The 24,712-nt window shown below is 41.2% G+C and overlaps 1 protein-coding gene across 9 annotated transcripts in view; it reads right to left on the bottom strand.

Annotated features, from left to right (window-relative positions):
• LOC147372257 (histone H2B type 1-K-like) overlaps positions 1–21,840 on the bottom strand; it is a 63,119-nt gene extending 41,279 nt beyond the window's left edge. For 3 of the 9 annotated variants that reach the window (XM_086400820.1, XM_086400823.1, XM_086400822.1), the window contains exons 1-3: positions 21,642–21,839; positions 5,309–5,371; positions 4,052–4,168 (exon numbers count right to left, since the gene is read on the bottom strand). In XM_086400820.1, coding sequence (XP_086256946.1) covers positions 4,052–4,055 — 4 coding nt within the window. In that variant the 5' untranslated portion in view covers positions 4,056–4,168; positions 5,309–5,371; positions 21,642–21,839. Of the gene's footprint in view, positions 1–4,051; positions 4,169–5,308; positions 5,372–21,641 lie in introns of all 9 variants that reach the window. The other 6 variants (XM_086400821.1, XM_086400824.1, XM_086400826.1 and 3 more) reach the window with 4 other exon arrangements.
• Positions 21,841–24,712: the final 2,872 nt, after the last annotated feature.

Consider the following 24,712-nt stretch of genomic DNA (forward strand, 5'->3'; position numbering starts at 1 on the left):
TGTGCAGAAAGCACCCCAGAACAATCTAAGACTCTGAAGAGAGGAATATTTTCCCCCTGGATTTTGTGACCATAACAAATGTTGACATAACATGCTGCTGACACCATAACACTTTCAGGGCTACAATAAAAGTAGTGAGTCCCACAAGTGCCCCATTTTTCCAGGGGCAAAATGCAGGACGGACAAGGGTCAGCAGAGGGGACCTCTGTCAATTAAACCTAGAATAAGAAGGTAGGCAACATAAAATGAGGTACTAGAGGCCTCCTATACACACTGCTTCCTCTCCTTTTCTTTTTTGCAACATACTTCAAAGACCCTTTATTAATATTCCTATAAATCACCAACATTTTTGTAGCTTTATTGGGATAAAGACCCTGATGCTGGGAAAGATTGAAGGCAGGAAGAGAAGAGGACAACAGAGGATGAGATGGTTGGATGGTATCACTGACTCAAAGGACATGAGTTTGAGCAAACTCCAGCAGTTGGTGATGGACAAAGAAGCCTGGAGTGCTGTAGTCCATGGGGTTGCAAAGAGTTGGACATGACTGTGTGACTGAACTAAACTGAACTAATTGGGATAAAATTAATATCAAATATACAAAAAAACTGCTCATATTTAATGTGTGTAATTTGGTGAGTTTGGACATATGCTGCTGCTACTGCTAAGTCACTTCAGTCGTGTCCAACTCTGCGCAACCCCATAGACGGCAGCTCCATCCCTGGGATTCTCCAGGTAAGAACACTGGAGTGGGTTGCCATTTCCTTCTCCAGTGCATGCAAGTGAAAAGTGAAAGTGAAGTCACTCAGTCGTGTCCGACTCTTGGTGACCCCATGGACTGCAGCCTACTAGGCTCCTCCATCCATGGGATTTTCTAAGCAAGAGTACTGGAGTAGGGTGCCATTGCCTTCTTGGACATATGCATCCACCAACAATCTATCACCACAATCAATATAATTCATTCACATCCCTTTGCTTTTTCTGTTTTTGTGTTTGTGGGATGACCAATTAACATGCTGCTGCTGCTGCTAAGTCGCTTCAGTCATGTCTGACTCTGTGCAACCCCATAGATAGCAGCCCACGAGGCTCCCCCATCCCTGGGATTCTCCATGCAAGAACACTGGAGTGGGTTGCCATTTCCTTCTCCAATGCATGAAAGTGAAAAGTGAAAGTGAAGTCGCTGAGTCTTGTCCGACTCTTAGCGACCCTATAGACTGCGGCCCACCAGGCTCCTCCATCTATGGGATTTTCCAGGCAAGAGTACTGGAGTGGGGTGCCATTGCCTTCTCTGAATTAACATGAGATTTATCCTATTAAATTTTTAAGTGTACAACATCATATTATTAACTATAGGCACAATGTTTGCACAGCTGATCTCCAGAACTTAATTTATCTTGTAAAACTGTAACTTTATACCTGCTGAACAATAGCTCCTCATTTCTCCTCCCTCCATCCCCTGGCAACCATGGTTGTATTTTCTGCTTCTATCATTTGACTATTTTAGATAGTCCTGTAATTGGATTCATGCTGTGTTGGTCCTTCTGTGACTGACCTCTCACTTAATAGCATAAGGTCTTTGATTCCATCCATGTTGTTGCCAATGAACCATTCTTGCATCCTAAGGATAAATCCACTCGATTGTGGTGTATCATCCTTTAAAAGTGCTGTTGAATTAAATTTGCATGTATTTTGTTGGGAGTTTTTTTCATCCATGTTCATCATGGAAACTGGTATGTAATTTTACTTTCTTGTTCTGTCTTTGTCTGGCTTTGAGATCACACTCATTTTCAAAGAATACAACTGAGGCTTGAAGACATTGCCTAAGGATATATTAAACAGAACCAGTATCTGGCAGAGTTCGTGATCTTGTATCAGTATGCCAGCCTGTATTAATTTCCTGGAACTGCTTAACAAATCACCACAAATCAGGTGATTAAAAGAAATTTCTGACAGTCCTGAAGGATAGAAGTCTAAAATCAAGGTATCAGCAGGGCCATGCTCTTTCCAAAGGCCCTAGAGAAGAATTCTCAGGTAGCTTCTGGTGGCTGTTGACAAACTTTGGCATTCCTTGGCTTGTGGAAGCATCATTCCAATCTCTGCCTCCATCATCTCATGACCAACTTCCCTTTATGTCTATATGTCTGTGTACAAATTCCACTCTTCTCATAGGACACCAGTCACATTGGATTTAGAAACCACCGAATTCAGTATGACCTTATCTCAATTTGATTACATTGACAAAGATCCTGTTTCTAAATAAAGTCTATGACAGTTTCCAGGTAGATAAAACTTTTGAGGGGACACTATTCAATCCACTACATGGCCCCAGTTCCTCTCCTTTAGACTATTCGGAAATACTATTTTAAACATTTTTAGTTTAATTTATTTATTTTTTGGCTGTGCTGGGTCTTCATTGCTGCATTGGCTTTTCTCTAGTCGCAGCGAGCAGGGCTACTCTGTCATTGTGCTGCACAGGCTTCTCTCTGCAGTGGCTTCCCGTGTTGCAGAGCATGGGCTCTAGGTGCACAGGCTTCCTGGGCTCTAGAGCGTAGGCTCAGTAGTTGTGGTACATGGGCTTAGTTGTTCCACAACATGTGAGATCTTCCTGGGTCAGGGATCAAACCCATGTCTCCTGCACTGGCAGGCAGATTCTTTACCAAATAGCCACCAGGGAAGCCCCTAAATGTTTGTCTCTCTCTCTTTTTTTAATTTCATACATATCTCTTTCAAGAATTCAACATTAGGGATGTCTGAATAAATACCCATTCCCCTAGAATAAGATATTTATTGTTCTCCTTCAAAGAAGACTTTGTGTTCAATATGCCTCCAGACCTCTCAAATGTCTTCCAGAAGACAAATCTACTATTGGTTGATCAGGAGCCTTTAAAAGACATCATGTTTGAGTGTGAAGCCAGTCCCAGCCAGAGTTTACCTTGAACCCACCACTGCTGCAAGGGTGGTTGAAGCCATTACGTAAAACAAATGGGCAAGCATTGGAGAAACACTTTACAGGCCTTTTATACTTAATTATCAATCTGAGAAAATTCGTTTTTGTCAAGTTCTGGTAAGTTGGGCTGCTTGAAAAAATTTACAGGGGTTCTAATAGCATTGCTAGTTAGTTAGTGTTAGTTGCTCAGTCACGTCCGACTCTTTGCAACCCTGTGGATTGTAGCCTGCCAGGCTCCTCTGTCCATGGGATTCTCCAGGCAAGAATATTGGAGTGGCTTGCCATTCCCTTCTCCAAACATCGTTAGTGGTGTCAATTTTGATCATATTCAGTTCGACCAAGTTTCTGTCCTGATTGAGTGAAATGAATCTAGTATTAAAGGTTTTTATGCAGCTATGATTATACATGGCCCCTTGGCTTTTGCATACATTATGTTTAATCCTCACAAACACCCCTGTTGAAACAGTATCATTCCAATCACACCAGGAAACTGAGACTTTAGGAGCATAAGAAATCTATACATGGTTGCAGCCAGTAAGTGGTAAATCGGGGGTTGACATTAGATTTTTTGACTCCAGAACCAGGGTATTCTCCAGTATCAAGCTGCTTTTGCCCTATTCCACAGATATCAAATGCCTTCAATCATGTTGTTTAGGGTTCACTATTTCTTGCTTTCAAAATATTTCCATAAAAATATAAATACATAGAAGATTATGAGCCAATTTAATAGTAGCTATCAACCCTCATTGAGTTCCCTTCCATAGAGCCAAGCATCTTTATACAAGTGAGGTTGGAAATATTCTTCCTAGTATAATGAAATCCAAAGTCAGAGAGTCTAATTTACTTGCCCAAGTAGATGACAAAGGTGAGAAACATTAGGCAAGGATACAACTCAAGCCCTGCTTACTCTAAAGCCTTTTCTCTCAACTACTTCACATAATGATTGTCAACATCAAAGCTTTAAACAAACAACATAGGAGCTTCATGTAAGAGTTTATTTTAAGGGAATGGCAAAGACTTTATGCAGAGCTGATATTAGAGATAAGTCTGAAAGCATAAGACAGATCTGATAGCAAATGAACAGTGAGAGGAGTCTGAATACTCACTCATTTATCTGCTCATTCGTATGTGTTCTATGGAGCTAATACTCTGTTCCAAAGACTGTGCTGGTGCCCAGATGAACACAATAGCCACAATCTCTGCCCTTGTGTGGCTTGTAGCTCCTGGGAGAGAAGACAATAGTTGAACAAAAACACTAGTAACTGAACTCATGGCCAATTCTTTGAGTGCTGTGTAGGACACAAAATACACTATAGAAAAATAACAAGAGGGGATTTTACTTAGTGAGAATCAAGGATGGCTTCTTTGAGGAAGTAACATAAAAAACTGAGCCCACTTCCCTGGCAGCTCAAGCTGTGAAGAATCTGCCTGAAACACAGGAGACCAGGTTCAATCCCTTGTCAGGAAGATCCCCTAGAGAAGGGAATGGCTCCCCATTCCAGTATTCTTGTCTGGAGAATTCCATGGACAGAGGAGGCTGGTGGGCTACAGTTCATGGGGTTGGAAAGAGGAGCACGCAACTGAGCAAATTTCACTTTCACTTTTCAAACTTTTAAGAATGGAGAGAAGATTGTTCCAGTCAGAGGAGTCTACAAAGCTCTGAGATGAAGAAAGAAAGTCAATAAGAGGGACCCTGGTGTATAAGTAGGAGAAAAGCCCAACAATTGCCAGGAAGCAGGCAACTCAGGGCCTCTGGGCCACGCTTGGAAATTTCAGTTTCATTCAGAGGACAGTAGGAAGCCATTAAAATGTTTCACCAGACAAGTGAAATTCTCCAATTTTTATTTCTATGTCAATCTGGCCACTCTGTGGAGAACAGATATGGGAAGGCCAATTAAAAGGTTATAGCTGTGATCCATGTAAAAGTACTGACGGGTTGTCAGGGTGGTGGCTGTGGAGATGGCCAGAAGGAGAGGGATGGTTTTAAGACAGAACTGACAGTTTGTGCTGATGGATGAGATATGGGAGGAGGAGGAGGAGAAACAAAGAGACAGGAATGAAATCAAGGACGGCCCCAGCTTTCTGAATTGAACAACTGAGTGCGGGGCATTTACCAAGATGGGGAAGAGGCAGTAGGGATGCGGCAGATGAGATGGGTGTGGCAAATGCCTGTGGAGTGGCGAGGAGAATGAAGACATCTGTTGCTTATGGGGACTAATTTGTTTGGATGTAAAATGACATGCTACCTCTAAGATAACTGTACTGAATGAAAACAAGTCATAGCAGCACATGTCAAGTAAGGAGTAAAATGGCTGAGTCACACCCTGCACTAAATTCGCATTCGGCTCCCAAGTCACCCTCACCTAGCTCAGATGTCCATTTGGCATGACCTCCTGGGGTATCCACTGATGATGCCAGAATAGATTCTGCATATAAACAATAAAGAAAATAATAAAAAAAATTAACAATGCAGAACTGCAGAATGAACTCAAGTTCTGAATGGTAGACACACGTGTTTGACAGTCAAGAGGGAAAACCATAAGAAGCAGGAATACCTTCTGAAAAGAGAGGAGAATAGCAGAAGAAAACTTTCTACAGACAGTGACATACATACTTGCCTTGTAAAAGGATCAGAATTAACCAGGGGAGAGGACAATAAACAGCATTCTTGACAGAGTGAAGAAGAAGAACAAAGATGGAGGCACCGTGTGTTTGGTATATTTCTGTGACAGCACATGTGGCTCTGAGAGCAGGCAGAGGGAAGGATTTGGGGTGGAGGGGATAATGTGTTTAAGTTCAGGTTGTAACAGTTTATCAGTGCTATGCCATATTATTCATTCTACTTCTAACCAACAATATATGCGCCACCATATATTAATATATATATGGTATATGGATATTTATCTCCCATCACTTTTTATTTCTCCTCTTTCTCTCTCTCATATACACACACACACATACAGTTCTATGATGCTGTTTTGCATCTTAATGTTGCTAAAGCCTCCTTGTCTGTACCTGGAGACAAGAAAAGTAAGGGAAAGAAAGGTTATGTGGATAAATTGTTCCCGAATGCAGCTAAAGATAGCTCTGAACAGGTGGATCTCGGTGACGGCAGCTTTTGCAATTCAGAACATCATTTCTTTCCCATTTTCATCAAGACCACCCAGCCAATAGTCTTTATCCCTTCAAATCATTCTAACATCATTGCCAGATTCATCTTCTGGGGAAAATCAAGTGAATATCACACCATTCCCCTGTTAAGAACCTTACCCTAGTTCTCTAAGCCCATCAAGGAGCTCCTGCAGTTCTCAAAAGCCACAGAGCCCACTAGAGGGTAAATCACTATAAAGGGGAAAAACTCCTCTTAAAATTTTAAGATGAAATGGAAATATACAAGGAAGGGAGTCGAATAAATACATTCACCTGGATCTGACTCACATAGTATTTATAGATAAGAACATGTTTGATGGTCTTTGAACTCATGGTGGGGGATGATGGCCTGGAAGAGAATTGTCTATCAATACAATCATTTAATGTGTTTGTTGCTTTGGAAGATGATATGTGGGAGGAAACCTGAGACAGGTGGTTGTACTATATTTACACCTCACTGCTGTTTTTCCTTCATAATCAAAAGTGACACTACCAGGGATAACTGCTATCTTCCGGTGCAGGTGTGAGCAAAAAGGCTGCTATGAAGCCCCCAAGCACACTGCCGGCCCCTAAAGATGGAACCTTGATTGGTGGCTCCTACAGCAGTGCAGTCCAGTAGAACCTTCTGGAGTGATGGATGCGTTCTCCCTCTGTGCTGTCCCACTGTGTAACTGTGAACCACATGGAGCAACTGAGCAGTGGAACTGTGGCTAGTGCCACCGAGGAACTGAAATTTTAATTTCATTTAATGTAATTAACTTACATTTGAATCGGCACTTTTGGCTAATGGTACCACATTGAACAGCATAGTTCAACACCTTCCAAGGTCCTTTCTTCTAGTTCTGTGTCTCCTCTTTGTGTGTGTGTGTTTTATGGGTGGTTGTATTTGTTTTCAGAGTCTGCTGAAACAAATAACGACAAAGTGAGTAGCATAGGGCTTCCTTGTTGGCTCAGTGGTAAAGAATCTGCCTGCAAAGCAGGAGCTGCAGGAGATGCAGGTTTGATCCCTGCATCAGGAAGATTCCCTGTAGGAGGGTATGGCAACCCACTCCAGTATTCTTGCCTAGAGAATCCCATGGACAGAGGAGCCTGGCAGGCTACAGTCTATAGGCTCTCAGAGTCGGACAAGACTGAAGTGACTGAGCATGCACGAGTAGCATGTAACAACAGAAACATGTTTACTGTCGTGGAGCCAGAAGTCCAAAGTCTAGTTGTCAGCCCCGGTTCCTTCTGCAGGATTTAAGGGCGAGTCTATTGCATGTCTGTCCCCAGGTGCTGGTGGCTGGAAGGAATCCTTAAAGTTCCTCAGCTACCAGGTGCATCATTCCCATCTCTGCTTCTGTCTTCACATTGCCTCCTCCACTGTCTCTCATTCTGTGTCTCAAGCCTCCCTTTCTCTCTTATAAAGAGACATGTCTTATGGACTCTGTGGGAGAGGGAGAGGGTGGGAAGATTTGGGAGAATGGCAATGAAACATGTAAAATATCATGTAGGAAACGAGTTGCCAGTCCAGGTTCGATGCACGATGCTGGATGCTTGGGGCTGGTGCACTGGGACGGCCCAGAGGGATGGTATGGGGAGGGAGGAGGGAGGAGGGTTCGGGATGGGGAACACATGTATACCTGTGGCGGATTCATTTTGATATTTGGCAAAACTAATACAATTATGTAAAGTTTAAAAATAAAATAAAATTAGAAAAAAAAATAAAAGAGAGAGACATGGGTGTTGGATTTAGGGTCAGTCCTAAATCCACAACAATCTCATCTCAAGCTCCTCAACTTAATTATATCTGCAAAGAGCCTGTTTCCAAACAAGATGATGTTGACAGTCACCACGGATTAGGACTTGGACATGTCTTTTGCAGGGACAACATGCAACCCTAACAGCAGTATTCTGGCACTTTCTTCCACAATAAGGCTTTTATATACTTGCATAGGGACACAAGTCTTCCCAGGTGGCTCAATGATAAAGAATCTGCCTGCCAATGCAGGAGACACAGGAGATGCTGGTTCCATCCCTCTGGTTCAGGAAGATCCCCTGGAAGGGGGCATGGCAACCCACTCCAGTATTCTTGCATGGAGAATCCCATCGACAGAGGAGCCTGGAGAGCTACAGTTCACGGGGTCGCAGAGTCAGACCCGACTGAGCATGCATGTACACATAGGGACACAAATTACTTTCCCAAACAACAGTTTGCATGCTTGTCCTCATGGTATCCAAAACCACATGTTTCTTTCCCCCGGGCCAATCCCTCTTCATGCTACAGCCTTCCTTGTTGAACTATTTTGATTCTTTTACATTCAATCAATTACATTTTTAGGTATTTTCCAATATTAAAAGTGAGTCACTTCTTGGAAATAAAAAACAGTGAAACAGAGGTTCTCAGGACACTCTGAAAACACTCACTATCTCTCCTGCCCTTCTCAGATCCTTCACTTGGAAAAAGATTAAGTGTTATGCAAATGGCGCCCAGCTTTGTTCCAGGCATCCGCAGGTGAGATTCCTTCTTTCTCAGGTGCAGGAGGACATGTGGACACTTTCTGCCTCTCTGTGTGGGGAGGGACAGTCACAGACACTGGAAAATTGTGGTTCCAGGGAAGAAAGGTGCCCTGCCCCATCCCTAGTCCCCGGGGGTGGAAGCCTTTGGTGGGGTAAGATCTGGCATAAGCCCTGTTGTCTCCTCTGAGGTAGGATGAACAGGCCAGTTGGCTCTGTTCTTGGTAACGACTATATATAGCAAGCTGGCACAGTTTTTAGACAGAGATTTCTCACAAGAACTTGGCAAACATTCCATGTTTCCTTTGCTGCAATATGTAGAATTGATATTTCTGACAAAATTGCTCACACATCTTAGTGTAACCTGTTTAGTAGTTACACTTTGTTATTCTTTTTTCCCAAGCAAAAGGAAGAAAATGATTAATTATATGGTTTTGGAGGCTGGGGAGGGGAATCTGACCACAGGCCCCCTGGAAAATCAAGGCCTGACAAATTGTCTTTGCTGGCATCTCTCACAGCAAACCTTCTATCCAGCGTCCCACCCATCCTTGAATCACAACCACATACCCACCAGTAACGCTGGAATTGAAAGACCCCAGCTAGCTCAGAGCTTCCACCTTTCCATTCATTCTGCAGCACCCTACCAACTTCATCTTCTAAAATACAAAGGCTAACATGTAAATATTAGCATCCAAGTGAAAGGAAGGTCCTTGGCAAATAATATACTTTTCCCCCCTCACTTTGCCTTATATTTGAAATATTTAACTAAATATTTTAAAATAAATTGATAAATATTAAACTGAGTCTCATATAATATTGAGGACTAAAGCCACTCCCTCACACATAATTAAATGATTAAATTGATTTTTTTTTAAACTTCATTTAAAATTAAAAAACTTGGAGTTCCCTCAAATTCCAAATTCCTTTGCCCAACACTCAAGATTCTAAAGCTTCACACTCTCCTTTCACTGATTTCATCTCTCAATTCTGGCCTTTAGAAATCATATTATTCTTGTGTAGTTATCAAACAACTACCATTATTGTCAATGGCTTTATGAATTTTCTTATTTAGTTTTAAAAACTATCCTATGAGACGGTTGTTACTTTTCCCATTTTACAGATGAAGAAAAAGATATTTAGAAATGTATTTTTGTTCAGAATCACACAACTGATAAATAGAAAAGCAGGAGTTTGAAGCCATTTGATATCAAAATTCACATTGATAACCTAAGCACAACTTCAGGCACAATTATTGTTGCTGTTCAGTCACTCAGTCATTTCCTACTCTTTGCAACCCCATGGACTGTAGTCTACCAGGCTCCTCTGTCCATGGGATTCTCCAGGCAAGAATACTGGAGTGGGTAGCCATTCCCTTATCCAGGGATCTTCCCAACCCAGGGATCAAACCCATAAACAAAGGTAGTGTTCAAAATCCAGAAATTATCTTTGGGTGTAATCAGGTACTATCCCAGTCTGTTCTGTCCTGACTCCCTGCTTTGGAAGGTCCTGTCTTGAGTTTATGAATACTGTAATTCCCCTGAAAGCCAATGGCAGGGATTCTGTTTGCTATTGTTGCATAATAAATTATCCCAAAACTTACCAGCTTAAAATAACATTTTATTATACTCACATTTCTCTGTCTGAAATTCAGACAAGGCACATGGACATGGCTTATCTCTGCTCCATGACATTTAAGACTTTACTTGGAAAGACTCAAAGGCAATGTGGTGACTCAATAGCTGGAGATGGAATCATTTGAAAGTGCAACTATCTGTCCAAGATGGCTTACTAGCAAGACTGTCCACTGATGCTATCTGTCAGCTGGGCATTTAGCTGGGCGTATTGGCCAGAGCACCTATGCATGGCCTCTTCAACATGGTTTGTGTAACTGGACTTCCTATATGCAGACTGGCCTTCCTAGAATGAACATCCCAAGAGAACCAGAAGAAACTGCATGGTCTTCAGATGCAGGAGATGTGGGCTCAATCCCTGGGTCAGGAAGATCCCCTGGAGAAGGAAATGGCAACCCACTCCAGTATTCTTTCCTGGGAAGTCCCATGGTTGGAGGAGCCCAGTGGGCTACAGTCCATGGGGTTGCAGAGTCAGACACAACTTAGCAGCTAAACAACCACAAGGAAGTCCTTGGGCCAGTTCATTTCAAAGAGAGGGGACATAGACCCCACCTCTTGACTGAAGGGGTGTCAAAGATTTGCTAACATTTTAAAATCACTAAATCAGTATCACCCATAATGAAAGAAAAATTTTCGTGAGAGGCTGAACACCAGTTCCTGAAATTCAAGTACTGTAGGTGATGTCTACACAAAATGCTGAAGTCATCACAATGAGGCTAGTATTTGGAGCAAAAAGGAAACCTATCAACCAGTTGTCAAAGTCTTCAGAAAAGAAATATGAAGGAGTTTCTGGATGGTGGCAACAGGGTGTAGCACATGGCAACAACATGCAGGGGTAGAAGATGTCTTAACCAGATGGTAGTTATTATTTAATATAATCAGGGATAGTCATAATCTGTTTCTTCCTGCCTCCTCAAAGGAGGAGACTTTTTCCTCATTATAGCAGAAGTGCAATGATCTCCCAAGGCAATGGGCCTCCCAGATATGTCATCCTTACCTCTGTTCCCTGTGACATTTGGAAAAAGGAGAATGGCATGACACTCTGAAAGGGCTGCAACAGATTCAGTGTCCTCTGAGGAGAGCCAGGGTTCAGGTTAGGCAGAGACAAGAGAGTTGTGTGATAGCCTCAGAATTATTTTACAATAGAACCCAGGCTCCAGAGGTTCCACTAAAATGAGTTAGGAGGGAAGACAACAAAAGAAGGAAGAGTTATAGAAGATGAAATTTAGCAGTGTTTGTGGTTGCAAGTAAATGGGAAAAAGCACATAGAATTAAATCAAAAGGACATTTATTGAATCTAACAAGAAATCTTGACAGAGACTGGTCTTGGATCCCTTTGATTCTACCAATCTGTCATCTACTATGTGTAGCAATGTCTCTCTTCATAATATAAGTATGTCTGTCCCAGCTACTTGTCACATCCTTGGAAATCAACATATACTCTTGAAGCAAAGTGAGAAGAAGCAAAAGAGACTTTTCTCCTCACTTGCCTTTTTTTTTAAATGAGGAAAGAAAGCTTACGCATAAGCCTTCAGCTGACTACCCTTAAATTCCACTGTCACACTTTCATCCCTACATCAATCACTGGCATAGAGGAAGAACGATCATGCCTTAAAACAGTGATTCACCTCTTAGGCTAGACAGGTTGCTACCCAAACAACAAAATCATGTCAGCCAGGAAAAGGCAATGGCTGCTAGGAAGACAATCAACAGTATCAGTCATGATGATGGATGGAGCTTCAAGGAATGAGATCAGTTCAGTTCAGTCACTTAGTCGTGTCTGACTCTTTGCGACCCTGTGGACTGCAGCATACCAGGCTTACCTGTCTATTACCTACTCCCAGAGCTGCTCAAACTCATGTCCATTGAGTCGGTGATGCCATCCAACCATCTCATCCTATGTCCTCCCCTTTTCCTCCTGCCTTCAATCTTTTATAACATCAGGGTCTTTTCTAAAGAGTCAGTTCTTCACATCAGGTGTCCAAAGTACTGGAGCTTGAGCTTAAGCTTCAGCATCAGTCCTTCAAATGAATATTCAGGACTGATTTCCTTTATGATGGACTGGTTGGATCTCCTTGCAGTCCAAGGGACTCTCAAGAGTCTTCTCCAACACCACAGTTCAAAAGCATCAATTCTTTGGTGCTCAGCTTTCTTTATGGTCCGACTCTCACATCCATACATGACTACTGGAAAAACCATAGCTTTGACTAGACAGCCCTTTGTCAGTAAAGTAATGTCTCTGCTTTTTAATATGCTGTCTAGGTTTGTCACAGCTTTTCTTCCAAGGAGAAAGCGTCTTTTTATTTCATGGCTGCAGTCACCATCTGTAGTGATTTTGGAGGCCAAGAAAATAAAATCTGTCACTGTTTCCATTGTTTCCCCATCTATTTTCCATGAAGTGATGGGACCAGATGTCATGATCTTAGTTTTTTGAAAGTTGAGTTTTAAGCCAGCTTTTTCACTCTCTTCTTTCACATTCATCAAGAGGCTCTTTAGTTCCTCTTCGCTTTCTGCCATAAGAGTGCCACAATGAGAAGATGGAAATGCTAAAACATCAGGAGACTTAGGAAGCCCTCAGTTTACCCACGTGTGAAAAGAAGGGTATGTACTCACTAATCTCCAAGGTCCCTCCAAAGATGAGAGCTGAATCTTCTATCAATGACTTTATCATACTCATACCTTTTCTTTTACCATGGCTATTTCCCCATATTTTATCTATCAGATTATTGGCAGGCTGAAAGCAGGGACCTTGTTTGCTTTGTCTTTATATTCTACATGATCAGTAAATAGCTGAGAGTGAAAGCAAGGCCTAGCACTCTTCAAAGCTTTGTGACTTTGTGAGATCAACCTGGTTTTCTCTCAGTGCTTCCCCAAAGTGAGAGATAAAAACAAGACTCAATCATTGTTTCCCTATGTATTGAGCATCCATCATATAATTGCTGTTCTTGTGGAATCCAAAAAAAGGGTAAGAGCCAATGGCATAAACAACTCTTAACAAAAACAGGCTAGCACATGGAACCCATGCTGCATCTTTAGACAGGAACGACTGTGCTTCTTTCACTGTGACCTGGAGAAATGTATCCTGACAATGGCCTGGACATGGGACAGAGATTTACTTTTCTGTCTGTGGATTGAGTTGTAAAGAGCTAGTGGATGCTGGGACTTGCCTGGTGGCTCAGATGGTAAAAGAATCTGACTGCAATGTGGAAGACCTGGGTTCAGTCCCTGGGTGGGGAAGATCCCTTGGAGGAGAGCATAGAAACCCACTCCAGTATTTTGCCTGGAGAATCCCCACAGACAGAGGAGCCTGACAGGCTACAGTCCATGGGGTCGCAAACAGTTGACCCCAAGGCAAGACTGAACAACTAAGCACAGTGGATGACTGAGAGAAGGTGACTGACAGAGAGCAGCAATGGAAGAGGAGGAGAGACAGTCTTTTTCAAACATGTCTTTTTTGTGGTATAGAACGACTCACACATTTGATTATTGTTTGCACTTAGCTAAACCATCATTAGTCAGAGGATTTTTAGTTATGGATTCATAATTTTTAAAACTTGCTGGAGCTTCTTTCCAGTTGGCTGGTTTCCTGTGAGATTCAAATAGAAATGATCAGATAAAATGAATGCTTGTTACATTAGAGAATATATGTATTTTAAAATTTAACTCAGTGTTAGAAATTTGATATTACAGTTTCCAAAGAGTATAAGCACAGTTGGACAGAGACTTGCAGAATCCCATAATCTCAAAGATGGAAAAGGCTTTAAAGATCATTAACTCCAACCACTCTCTCAGTGTTTGGATTCCCTCTATCAGCAACCTTGCAACATCATCATGCATTGAAGTTTGAACATCTCCAATGATGGAAAGTTCACCATCTTTCAGGGCAGCCCATTTTATCCTTGGGGTTCCAGGCAATTAAAGAAGTCTTCTTTCCATTAAATATGAATGAATGAATGCTGAATGCTAAGTCAGTTCAGTCATATCTGACTCTTTGCGACCCTATGAACTGTAGCCCACCAGGCTCCTCTGTCCGTGGGGTTCTCCAGGCAGGAATGCTGGAGTAGGTTTCCATTTCCTTCTCCAGGGGGGTCGTCCCCACCCGAGGATCGAAACTGTGCCTCTTACACCTCTTGCACTGTCAGGCAGGTTCTTTACCACTAGCGCCAGGACCCAGACAATTAAGGAAATCTTTCTATTAAATATATGACACTATGAAGCTTTCTCTTAGTTTATCATTTTAACTACTGAGCAAGTTTAATTTTCTTCTTTGTGATGGTCCTTCAATTTGGGAACATAGTATGATTTTTCTAAATCTTTTTACTGTCATTCCAGTTGGATATAAATGAGTCTTTCTGTATTCTTTTTAATGTACAGTGCCTACAAATTCTCAAGATTCTTATGTGAGAAAATAAGAGATCTTATCCTCTTGCATCTGAAATGCTCCATGTTTGTAGTTGCTGTATTGACAAGCTATATAATCTGTGGCATTATCAAAATACAACATTGTCTCCTACCTTTCCATTAAAATGTAATCAGTGATGGTAAAAAAAAAAAAAAAAAAAAAGATTTTTCTTACTCGTAAGTAACAGACATTCCTAAGGTACTTTCAGTTACAAACATAGACTCGGTTCAGTAATGAAAATGTCCACTTCAATACAGGAATCAAAATCATCAACTTGGTCAAGCACTTGGTCCTTTCCACTTCCTCAGCTGGGGTCAGCTTCAGGCTGGAAGCCTGCAGCAGAAAAGGGGAAGTGACTTCTTGCGCTTGTGCTGGGTGGTACTTGGCTTCTCTGTTTCTCCACTTGTCAGCTAATTTCTGACCTTTACACAGTTAGAGTGGATAAGATGAAAGAAAATATCTTCAATCATAACCTGCTGTCTCTCTCTGGGCTTGGTAGGTATTTAATCCTTTTGTGTGTGTGTGGGGGGGGGTGTTTTTGTGCACTTGGGTTGAGAATTCCATCTCTGAAGACCATTTTCCTGAAAATCTCTTGGCCCTACCACTTGTATCTCTACTTTGACTTGTTGTGCCAATGATTATTACATGAGACCTTTCCTTAACCTCTAGAATCCACATTCTTGCTGCTGGGGACACTCTTCTTACACAGGTAGATGGATTAAACAGGACTCAAGAAAACCTTACATTACCTCTTTCTCTTCTGTGAGGCCCACCTATGGTCCACTCCTCACCTCAACAAACTTTGGGTATACAAACTAGTTTTCTGTAGCCACCCTGAATCACAAAAAGGAAGCTCCAAAAAAGAAGCCCATGTTCTCTGGGCAGAGAACCAAGAGTGGTGATTATAAAAATCCTCAGGTATGAGTCAGGCACGAGTAATTCCCCACCAACACCACCTGGTAGTATAGTGAGCACAGTGAAGTTCTCCAAATGGCTTCATGGACGCTCCCCCCAGGGGAGCTGGCTGGAGACAAAGTTAAAGCTTCATACTGTTTCATACTCATAAATACATAGCATGAGATCTTATTAGCCATCTTATTCTTTCAAGCCATATTGAATGTAGTCTTTGCCATCATCCCTGTGGCAGACAGCCAGTGTTCTTCAAAATCTGCTCTTCCTTTCTTCCTATTAAAAAAGGTTTTAGCTTTCCCATTACCTTAAGTGGCAGGATGCATTTTTCCTGCCTCCCTTGCAGCTAGGTGTGACCCTGGTATTAATTAATTTCTGATCAATAGGATGTAAGCAGAAGTGAAGAGTATCCCTGTCACTCCGTGTGTTTAAAAGGAAACCATGAGGTTCAATTCCAGTTAAGATGGAGTAAGCACACCCCACACTCTTTCCTACTTATTACAACTGAAAAGTCTGGGCAAAGTGTATAAAGCAACTACCAGAGGACTCTGAAAAGTATCTAAGAGCATGAGGACTGAGTAAGAAGTTCAGGACCCCTACACAACCCAACAGTGTTGTTACAGTTTGGTTTTGCCTCTCATATATGTTGACTTGGGCTCTGGATCAGCCCCAAAATGGAATCACAAACAGGAAGCTCCAAAAGAAGCCCATGTTCTCTGTGCAGAGAACCCAAGAGTGGTGGTTACAAAAATCTAGGCATGTATCAAAACTCATAGGACTATACACTGCCAAAATGAACTTTACCACAAGTAAATTAAAAATAACTTTTAAAAACAAAATAATTTTCCCTGAACATTCTTATTCCAATGCTTTAGGAAACTAGCATAAAATGGAGCCATTCTGCCAATGCAGGCAAGGATAACACCCTAGTGGATGGCAAAGAAATGGTGTGTGCAGCACACCCAGCAGTGGACTACTGTCTGGGAGGTCTGCTTTCTGTAGCAACCCTACCTCTATCTTACCTAATCAAATCTCTAATGTTTTTCACCTGGACAACTAAGGTGCGTCTGCTCCATCTATGGTGGGTGGAGGCACCTGTTTTAACCTCAGGCACTATGTCATCCAAGCCAATCTGGGTTGTATTGGATTGAGATTCAGTCATACATTTGCCATGCCTTCCAAGTGAGTCACACCTGAAAATTTAATACTGATAAAATGTTGATAGGATCACAAAGAGAGCCACAGGGCACCACTGACTTTTACTACAAGGAGAAAAGGAGAGAATGGAGAATGCTTACTGAAACATGAAGAACTAATAAAACTTTTCAAGTGGAATTTCTGTCTAGGCTGAAAGCAATGAATTTAATCATCAAACAAATCATTAATCCATCTAATTATGTCAGGTCTAGCTTATTTCCCCCATTTTATCCACAAGAAAATAATGGGAGATTTTTCATTAGTGACTTGCTAAAATGCAAATATACACTGTCTCTTGGATTTCTCTGGCATTCTAGTTTTTGAAAAGGCAAATAAAAAGTTAATTTAGCCAACAAACCTTGTTTTTAGTATGCTAAAATTTGTCTTCATGGTAAACTTCCTCTACAAGGCAGACACACACTATAATGATCAATTCTAAAGTCTGATTCAGGAGCAAGTGTACCAATTTGAGGTTTGCTTAATCTATGCTTAACATTTCATTAAAAAACCTTTTCTGGGACTTCCCTAGTGGTCCAGTGGGTAAGACCCTGCTCTCCCAATTCAAGGGGTCCAGGTTAGATCCTGGGTCAGGGAAATAGATCCCACATGCCACAAATTAAAAATAAAAAAACTTTTCTTATATCCATAGTTTTCTGGCACATCTTTTCTTTGTTTTCATTCTTCAATAATAATCAAAGCAGTTCAATGATCTGAGCTTCCATGTTCTCCACAACCATGAAAAATAATCTAGGTTCACATGCCAAAAAAAAAAAAAAAAAAAAAAAATCATATGTAGTACCTGAGTTTCCTGTCTTTCTAACTCCTTATCCAGCTGAGGTTTCAGACCTTCATATCAGAATTCATTTACTCTTTATCTCATTCACTCATTCAACACATATCTACTGAAAGTCTCCTATAAGAGCCAAGCTTTAATGAAAGTGTTGAAGATCTAGCAGAGAACTGAACAGATAGAATTCTCTCAAGGAGTCTACATTTAATCAAATTAAAGTATAAAATTATAATAGAGTGTCAGATGGTGACCAGTTGGATGAAGATGTACATTGTAGGGAAGAGGAGGCTGGTATAAGTGTAGGATTAAAATTCTTAAATGGATGGTCAGGAAAGGAGTTACTGGAAAAAGGTTCATATGAGCAAAGGATTGAAGATGGGGAAAGAGATAGCCATGTATATTTCTGAGGTAGAGGGTTCCAGGCAAAGGAAGCAGCAAGGACCAATGCCCCAAGATAGAAACATGCCTGACATGTTGGGTGAAAAGTAAGAAGGACAGTGCTGTTGAGTGGAATAAATGAGGGGAAGAGAACCAGGAGATGAGGACAGGGGGGTGATGGGCAAAAGACTACATAGGAGAGGGTCAGTCACCAAGAAGTTCTACATCACTTGATCCTCCCTGGGAATTTCTGGGTGAATTTAAGATATAAGTAACATATAGTATTACTCTGGCTCCCTTCCAGGAGAGTTTCTTTAAAATTTACTTATTTAGCAAATATTTATTAAGTATCTGTAATGTGTCAGGTGCCTTGCACAGGACTTTACAAACTTCCCAGGAACCTTACAATCTATTGGGAAATGAGTCTTTATAATTCACAATGGGAACTTAAGCTTTTACTCTGAGCAAGAAGGTATGCACTGGTTTGAGCAGAGTACTGGCTTTGACTCAGGTTCTAAAGGGATCATTATGGTTGTGTTGCTGAAAATAGATTGTAACAGTTCAGGAAGAAAACAGGGGAAACAATTAGGAGGATATTGAAATAATCTATGCAAATAAAGGATGCTTCAACAAGCATAGTAGTGGAAAGACAGTGCCAGAATCTGGGTACATTAGAGTCTACAGAATGTGTGGGCTCCCCAGGTGGTGCTAGTGGTAAAGAACCTACCTGTCAGTGCAGGAGCCACAAAGGACAGGTTCAGTCCCTGGGTCAGGAAAGCCCCCTGGAGAAGGAAACGGCAACCCACTCCAGTATTCCTGTCTGGGAAATCCCATGGACAGAAGAGTCTGGAGGGCCACAGTCCATGGGGTCACAAAGAATCGGACATGACTAAAGGACTGAATACCACACCACCACCACCATGAAAAGAAAAAGAGGAGTCCAGAATGGATCCAAGATTTCAAGTTTTTGTTTCTCCCTCTGAGTAGTCAAAAAGAAAGAATCATCATTTTCTTAGCTGGAGAAAATAATGTAGAGGAGAATTGAGTGGAAAAAAAAAATCAAGGGTTGTATTTTGGACATATTAATTTTGAGAAGTTTATTATATATCCAAGTGGCAGTGATGAATAGGCAAGACTTGGAAAATGTCCAGGTGTGAGACAGGAATCAGGGAGTCATAAGCAAATAAAATTTAAAACTGTGAAGCTCTGTGAAGTTACCAAGGAAGTGAGTGAAGACAGAAAAAGAAAACACCCAAACTCTAAGTCCTAGGGCACTTGAACACTTAGAACTGAGGAAGATAAGGAGAAATCAGCAAAAAAAAAAAGAAAAAAAGGACTGAGAAGAAGCAGTCAGGAAGATAGAAAAAGAAGTAACCAGGACAGTGAAGTGTATTAAAGCCAAGTAGAAAATCACACCAGGGATGATCAAGAGTCACTATTAGGAAACGTCAGACAAGGACTAAAGACTATGTAGAGGTCATCTGTGAGCTTTATAACAGCAATTTTGGTGACATGCTCGTCCAAAAAGAGTTAGAAGTCTGAGACTGGAGCAGCAAGACCAGACATATTTTTCTGTAAACTTAGGAGAACAAGGAAATAAGTTGAATTTTGGATTTTTCTTTGTTTTTTTATTTTTTAAAGAAGGGGAAAATCACAGTTTTGCATGATAGGAATAATCCAGCAGAGCGCAAAAAAAAGGTATAATTTTAGCGGAGGGGAGAGAAATTTCTGGAACATTGTCCTTGAGTAGGTAAGGAAATGAAATCTAGTGAGCAGGTGAAGAGCTTGACTTCAGAAAGGAGCACAGAGAAACTGTGTGTACTGCTTCCACCATTTATTTTTCCTAAGTAAATCACCAGGCCCCTCCTCTTGTAGTTTTCTCATTCCTTTATATATCACATCTACTGCTCTTTATAAATAAGATTTGAGGTTTTATCCCCTGTCCATTGATCAGGTGAACCGGATCCTTTGTATTCATTGAGACACTTTATTGTTCCAGGACTGTCCTGAGCATGTGAGATGCAGCTCTGCCCTCATAGAGCTGGTACTACCAATGTGCCAGTAGATACACAGATGAAGAAGATGAATTTGGGTGATGATGAATGCAAAGACAGAACCACCCTGGAGTAAAGAGGGTGGGAGCTTGTTTAGAATGAGCCAAGGGGTCAGGGAAAGTCTTCAACACTTGAGGTGCCATCTAAACTTTGAGAAGGGACCTAGTGTGGGTGAGGGGCAGATGCTGGAGCTGGAGGGAGAGATGATGCAGGGGAACAAAAGAAAAGAACAAAGAGAAGTCCAGTTGCCTTAGAATGTAGTGAGCATGATATAGGGAAGTGCTAGAAGAGGTCAGCCAGTAAAGGCTTAGGAAGGTGTTATAGACTGAATGCTTGTGTTCCCCCAAATTCACAAGTTGAAATCTTTAACCCAATGGGGTTAGGAAGAGGGACTTGGGGGAGGTGATTAGGTCATGAGGTGGAGCTCTCATGAATGAGATTAGGGCTCTTATAAAACAACCCTAGAGAGCTTCTTCAAAGATTCCCAGGTGGCTCAATGGTAAAGAATCCACCTGCCAATGTGGGAGATGAAGGAGAGTCAGGTTCGATTCCGGAATCGGGAAGATTCCCTGGAGTAGGAAATGGCACCAAACTCCAGAATTCTTGCCTGGAGAATCTAATGGACAGAGGAGACTGGTGGGCTACAGCCCATGAGGTTGCAAAGAGTCAGACACGACTGGGCAGCTGAGCCCACATGTAGAAAACTTCCCTCACTCTTTCTGCCATGTGAGGGCACATCAAGTCAGTTCTGAACAAGGAAGCATGCTTTCACCAGACACCGCATCTGTCAGCACTTTGATATTAGACTTCCAACCTCTAAAACTATGAGAAATAAATACTTATTCATTAAGACACCCAGCCTATGGCATTTTTGTAATAGCAGCCCAAACAGATTAAAACAAAAGGAGACTCAACTTTATGCCAAAGGCACTGGTAAGTCATTAGTGAGTCTTAAGTCTGACCTGCATTCCAGTTTTAAAGATATCCTTCTGGATGCTGTATAGAAAACAGATCATAAGGGAATCTGGGAGCAAAGGGAACAGGGGACAAATTTCTGCGGTTCTCCATGCAAGATGAGGAGGCTTGTTCAAGATCAGGGGCAGTAAGGATGAAAAGAGGTGGATGAAATTGTTTTCTACTTCAAAGGTTTGACCAGGATGACTTGCTGATGAATTGGATGTGAAGAGTAAGAGAAAAAGAGAAATCAGCAATGATTCCTAAGCTTCTGGCCTGAGTCACCGGGTGAAGCTGTTATTACAGAGATGGAAAAACAACACAGGGTAGATTGGTTTGGGGGAACAGTAAAACCTGCAATTTCATTTTGGATTTAATTTGGAAATACCTATCAAACATTCAAGTGGAAATAGTTACTAGGCAATTAGCTATAATAAATAACAATAGCTGACACTTCTATGGTGTTTACTATGAACTAGGCAAGGTTCTCGGCATTTTATAAACATTAAATCAGCATAGATTGCATTCACATACTGTGTGGGTTCACCTGGGGAGAAAAGGCAGGTGAAGAAGGAGGCTCAGGATTAAGCCCTGAACACACTAGCATTTAGAGGCCAGCTAGATGCCCTTCTTCCCCACATCCCCAGGTAAAAGTCACCAGTTATAGGCTTTTACATAATAGATCAGAATTCCAAATCCTCTTTGTTGACAATATCTGCACAGACAGCTGCTTACCTCCTATCTCTTGGTGTGTCTTCCAAAGTCCCAGGCATTAGTGGGAGGAATTCATGTAAATACCAGCTGTATACATAAGCCTTTATGTTTTTTGTTTAAAAAATGATTGCCTCTAAGGATGCTTCCCCCGTCTTGGATTGCTGTTTATCTCTATTTGAACCCCCGCCCCCAACAACCTCCCAAATGCACTTCAGTTGGGAAACTTATTAAGTTTCAGCTGGCTCTCCATCACATGTTTGCTATTATGCTTCAGGTTGTATATGTCAATTGGCCTTTCTGGATAAAAATTCAGCTGCCTTCTTCACCAAATTTACAGCTAATTTCTTCCTCTCAGGATAAGTTGTCACTTTCATCAGAACTCTACTATCTGCTAAGTAACCTTCTCAATTGAATACTAGCACTGATATATATAATTTGTGTTTTTTCCACTTTTACCAAAACAAACAAACATAGAAAACAGCATTAGTCCCAAGAGAATGGGTTAGGGAGAGTTGGTGGCCAGCATGGTAGCTCTGTAGGCCAGCACCTCTTTTGAGAAAACAACCATAAAAAGTGTACTATTACTGATGGCTCAGTAGTTGCTTCTATACTGAAAACCAGCCCCTACTATACAAATTTCAGTGTCCTACATTCTTAGGATTAATTTCATAGCACTTACTTGGACCACTTTTAATGATGAGGTCCAAGTGTTTAAATGGTAAGGATGCATTATCTTTTTCTCCACTGTTTTATTATTTGGGGCGATCAGATTTGGCTTCTGTTTATGATCAGCACCAAGAGACATAAAAGGGGCTTTGATTCCAAAGTATGTACATAAATCGTGTGGGATTTTTTTTTTCTTTTTCTTTTTGGAGATGATGAAAGGCCAATATTTTTTCTTTTATATTTCAACACTAAACAGAAGTCCTTCTGAAATTTTTTTAAATAGCAGTTCTTATTAATTACAAGTGAAGGCTTAAAGAGGGTTTAAATAAGAGGAACCAAAACGATCATGTTGGTGGCAGTACTCCATGTATTATTTCTTACATGGTGCTCCCTTGCATACAAATCCTCTCTCAATCTCCCGCCCTCTTTTTTTCCTCTCCCTCTCTCCCTCCCTCCCTCTCCCTCTCTCATTGTTTCCAATTTTCAGTCCTTGTCCCTTGACATTTCTGTCTCTGATAGCATCGTTTCTGACCTCTTCCCTGGGGTTTTCCTGCTGGCTTCTCACCGCAGCATCCAGGATGTATCCAACAGGGAAATCATACGGAAAATGAATCTGAAAGTAAGGTTTTGGTTCATCAAGGAGATAATACGAGTCAGAAAATGTCTCATCTAATTCTCTGGATTCTGCCTTATAATCGGCCGTGAAATATTGAACCCCTGATTTTAAATCAGAACCTAAAATGAGTCCAAGATATAGATATTTAAATGAAAATCTTTAGGGGTTTTCCTCTCCCACATAAATTAATATTTTGATTTTCTGCCAGTTCAGTGTATGGATTTCAGATATGCTGATGAACTGATTTTTTTTTTCAAAAGGACTACAGAAATAAACTACTTTGTATGCCTTTATTTGAGGAAACAGCTTCTAATGAGAAAACTGCTTCATTATTATTTATAACATTTTATAAATTAGGTTTGTGCTATGGTTTCTTCAACCTAAATATTTTACAAATCCTCCTCTATATTTTTAGTTGGAAATATAATACACAGCTACAACATTTTATGGGAAAGCAACTGATCCCCAAGTTAAGTATTTCAACATTTTAAGGCAATGTAAATATTTAAAACAGATCTAGAAGGATAAACTGGCATAGTTGTATGTTTATAGAAAGCTGTCAAGAATATAAAGCTTCTGTGTTGAAGGACAAATTAGAATTTAGGAACAGCTAGAGGCAAAGGTCCTAATAGATGAACATGGAGTGTTTATCCCAAACCCAAATCTGTCAGGACAGGGCAACAATAGAGGAGACTGGATGAAATTTCATGGGAATAGATGGAGGATAGTGTTTTTGAGGCAGAAGGAAACTCCTTTACAGAAAACTACTAAGAGACTTTATCATATTTTCATTCAGTTTTCCTAATGGCCTGTCATATAATTTCTAAAACCCATGAGTTGTTTTGTTCTTTTATAAATAACAAATTTAACATAAAAAAGCTCAAATAGCCTGTTCTGAATCTCCTAAGAAAAACACCTGCATCCCGCCCCCCCCCATCCCCCCGCTAGCTTACAGGAAAGAGGAGGGGAATTCTTCTGACCTAAGAGCGCTTCCTGTCCCCTTCACCCCCACCAAGATCAGAGCCCCAGGGATCAGCTTTCCCAGCTCTCTTGATTTCTGCTTTTTCATACTTGTAATTAATTCATCATCTAACACTTTTTGTTCCATGGACATCTTCCCCAATGAACTATTTCAGGAATTCAGGAACCGTGTCTGTCTGGTTTACTTTTCTTAGTTGAGACACTGTGTGGCATAGAGTCAGTTTTCAAGAAATGCCTGTTGAATGAAAACAAAAGAGCATGATCTGGAAAAGATACAGGCCCCAAGAAAGGTGGAAAGTTGAGAATGGAGCCACATGAGAAGGGTAATACAGTAACATCACCATCATCAAAGACAACATCAATGCCTATTAAATGCACACTCTGCACATTATTGTTGTTGTTGTTGTCATTATTATTATCAGCATTACTATTATTAGAGCACAGGCCATGCTATTCATCTGCTTGAGTTTGAAAGCAGTTCCTACTCTCTCCTGACTCTGTGAACATGAGAATGTTATTTAAGTGGGTTCTCTCTCTTTCCCTATGAAAGGAGAATTCTAATGTTATTTTACCTCTTACAGCTATTGTGTTAAGCAGCTGCTGAGATGGCTTAGTGTACAGTCGGACCCCCAGTTGAGTAGTGTACATCAAGCACTGGGCTGGAGCTCAGGGAATTCTTTTAGGAATGCTGTACACAGGTGTCATATCCCCACTTTGCAGAAGCTGGAACCCTGTGTCTTGCTCTAGGTTATCCAATGATCAACCATAGAACTGGGATTAGCCAAGGTGTGGTATTAGGACTAGTTGCACTGACTCAGAGAAAGTTACT

Source organism: Bos grunniens, chromosome 5 (assembly GCF_055505025.1).
Source record: "Bos grunniens cultivar Pamir isolate PY7600 chromosome 5, Bosgru_T2T1.0, whole genome shotgun sequence".
NCBI lineage: Eukaryota > Metazoa > Chordata > Mammalia > Artiodactyla > Bovidae > Bos > Bos grunniens.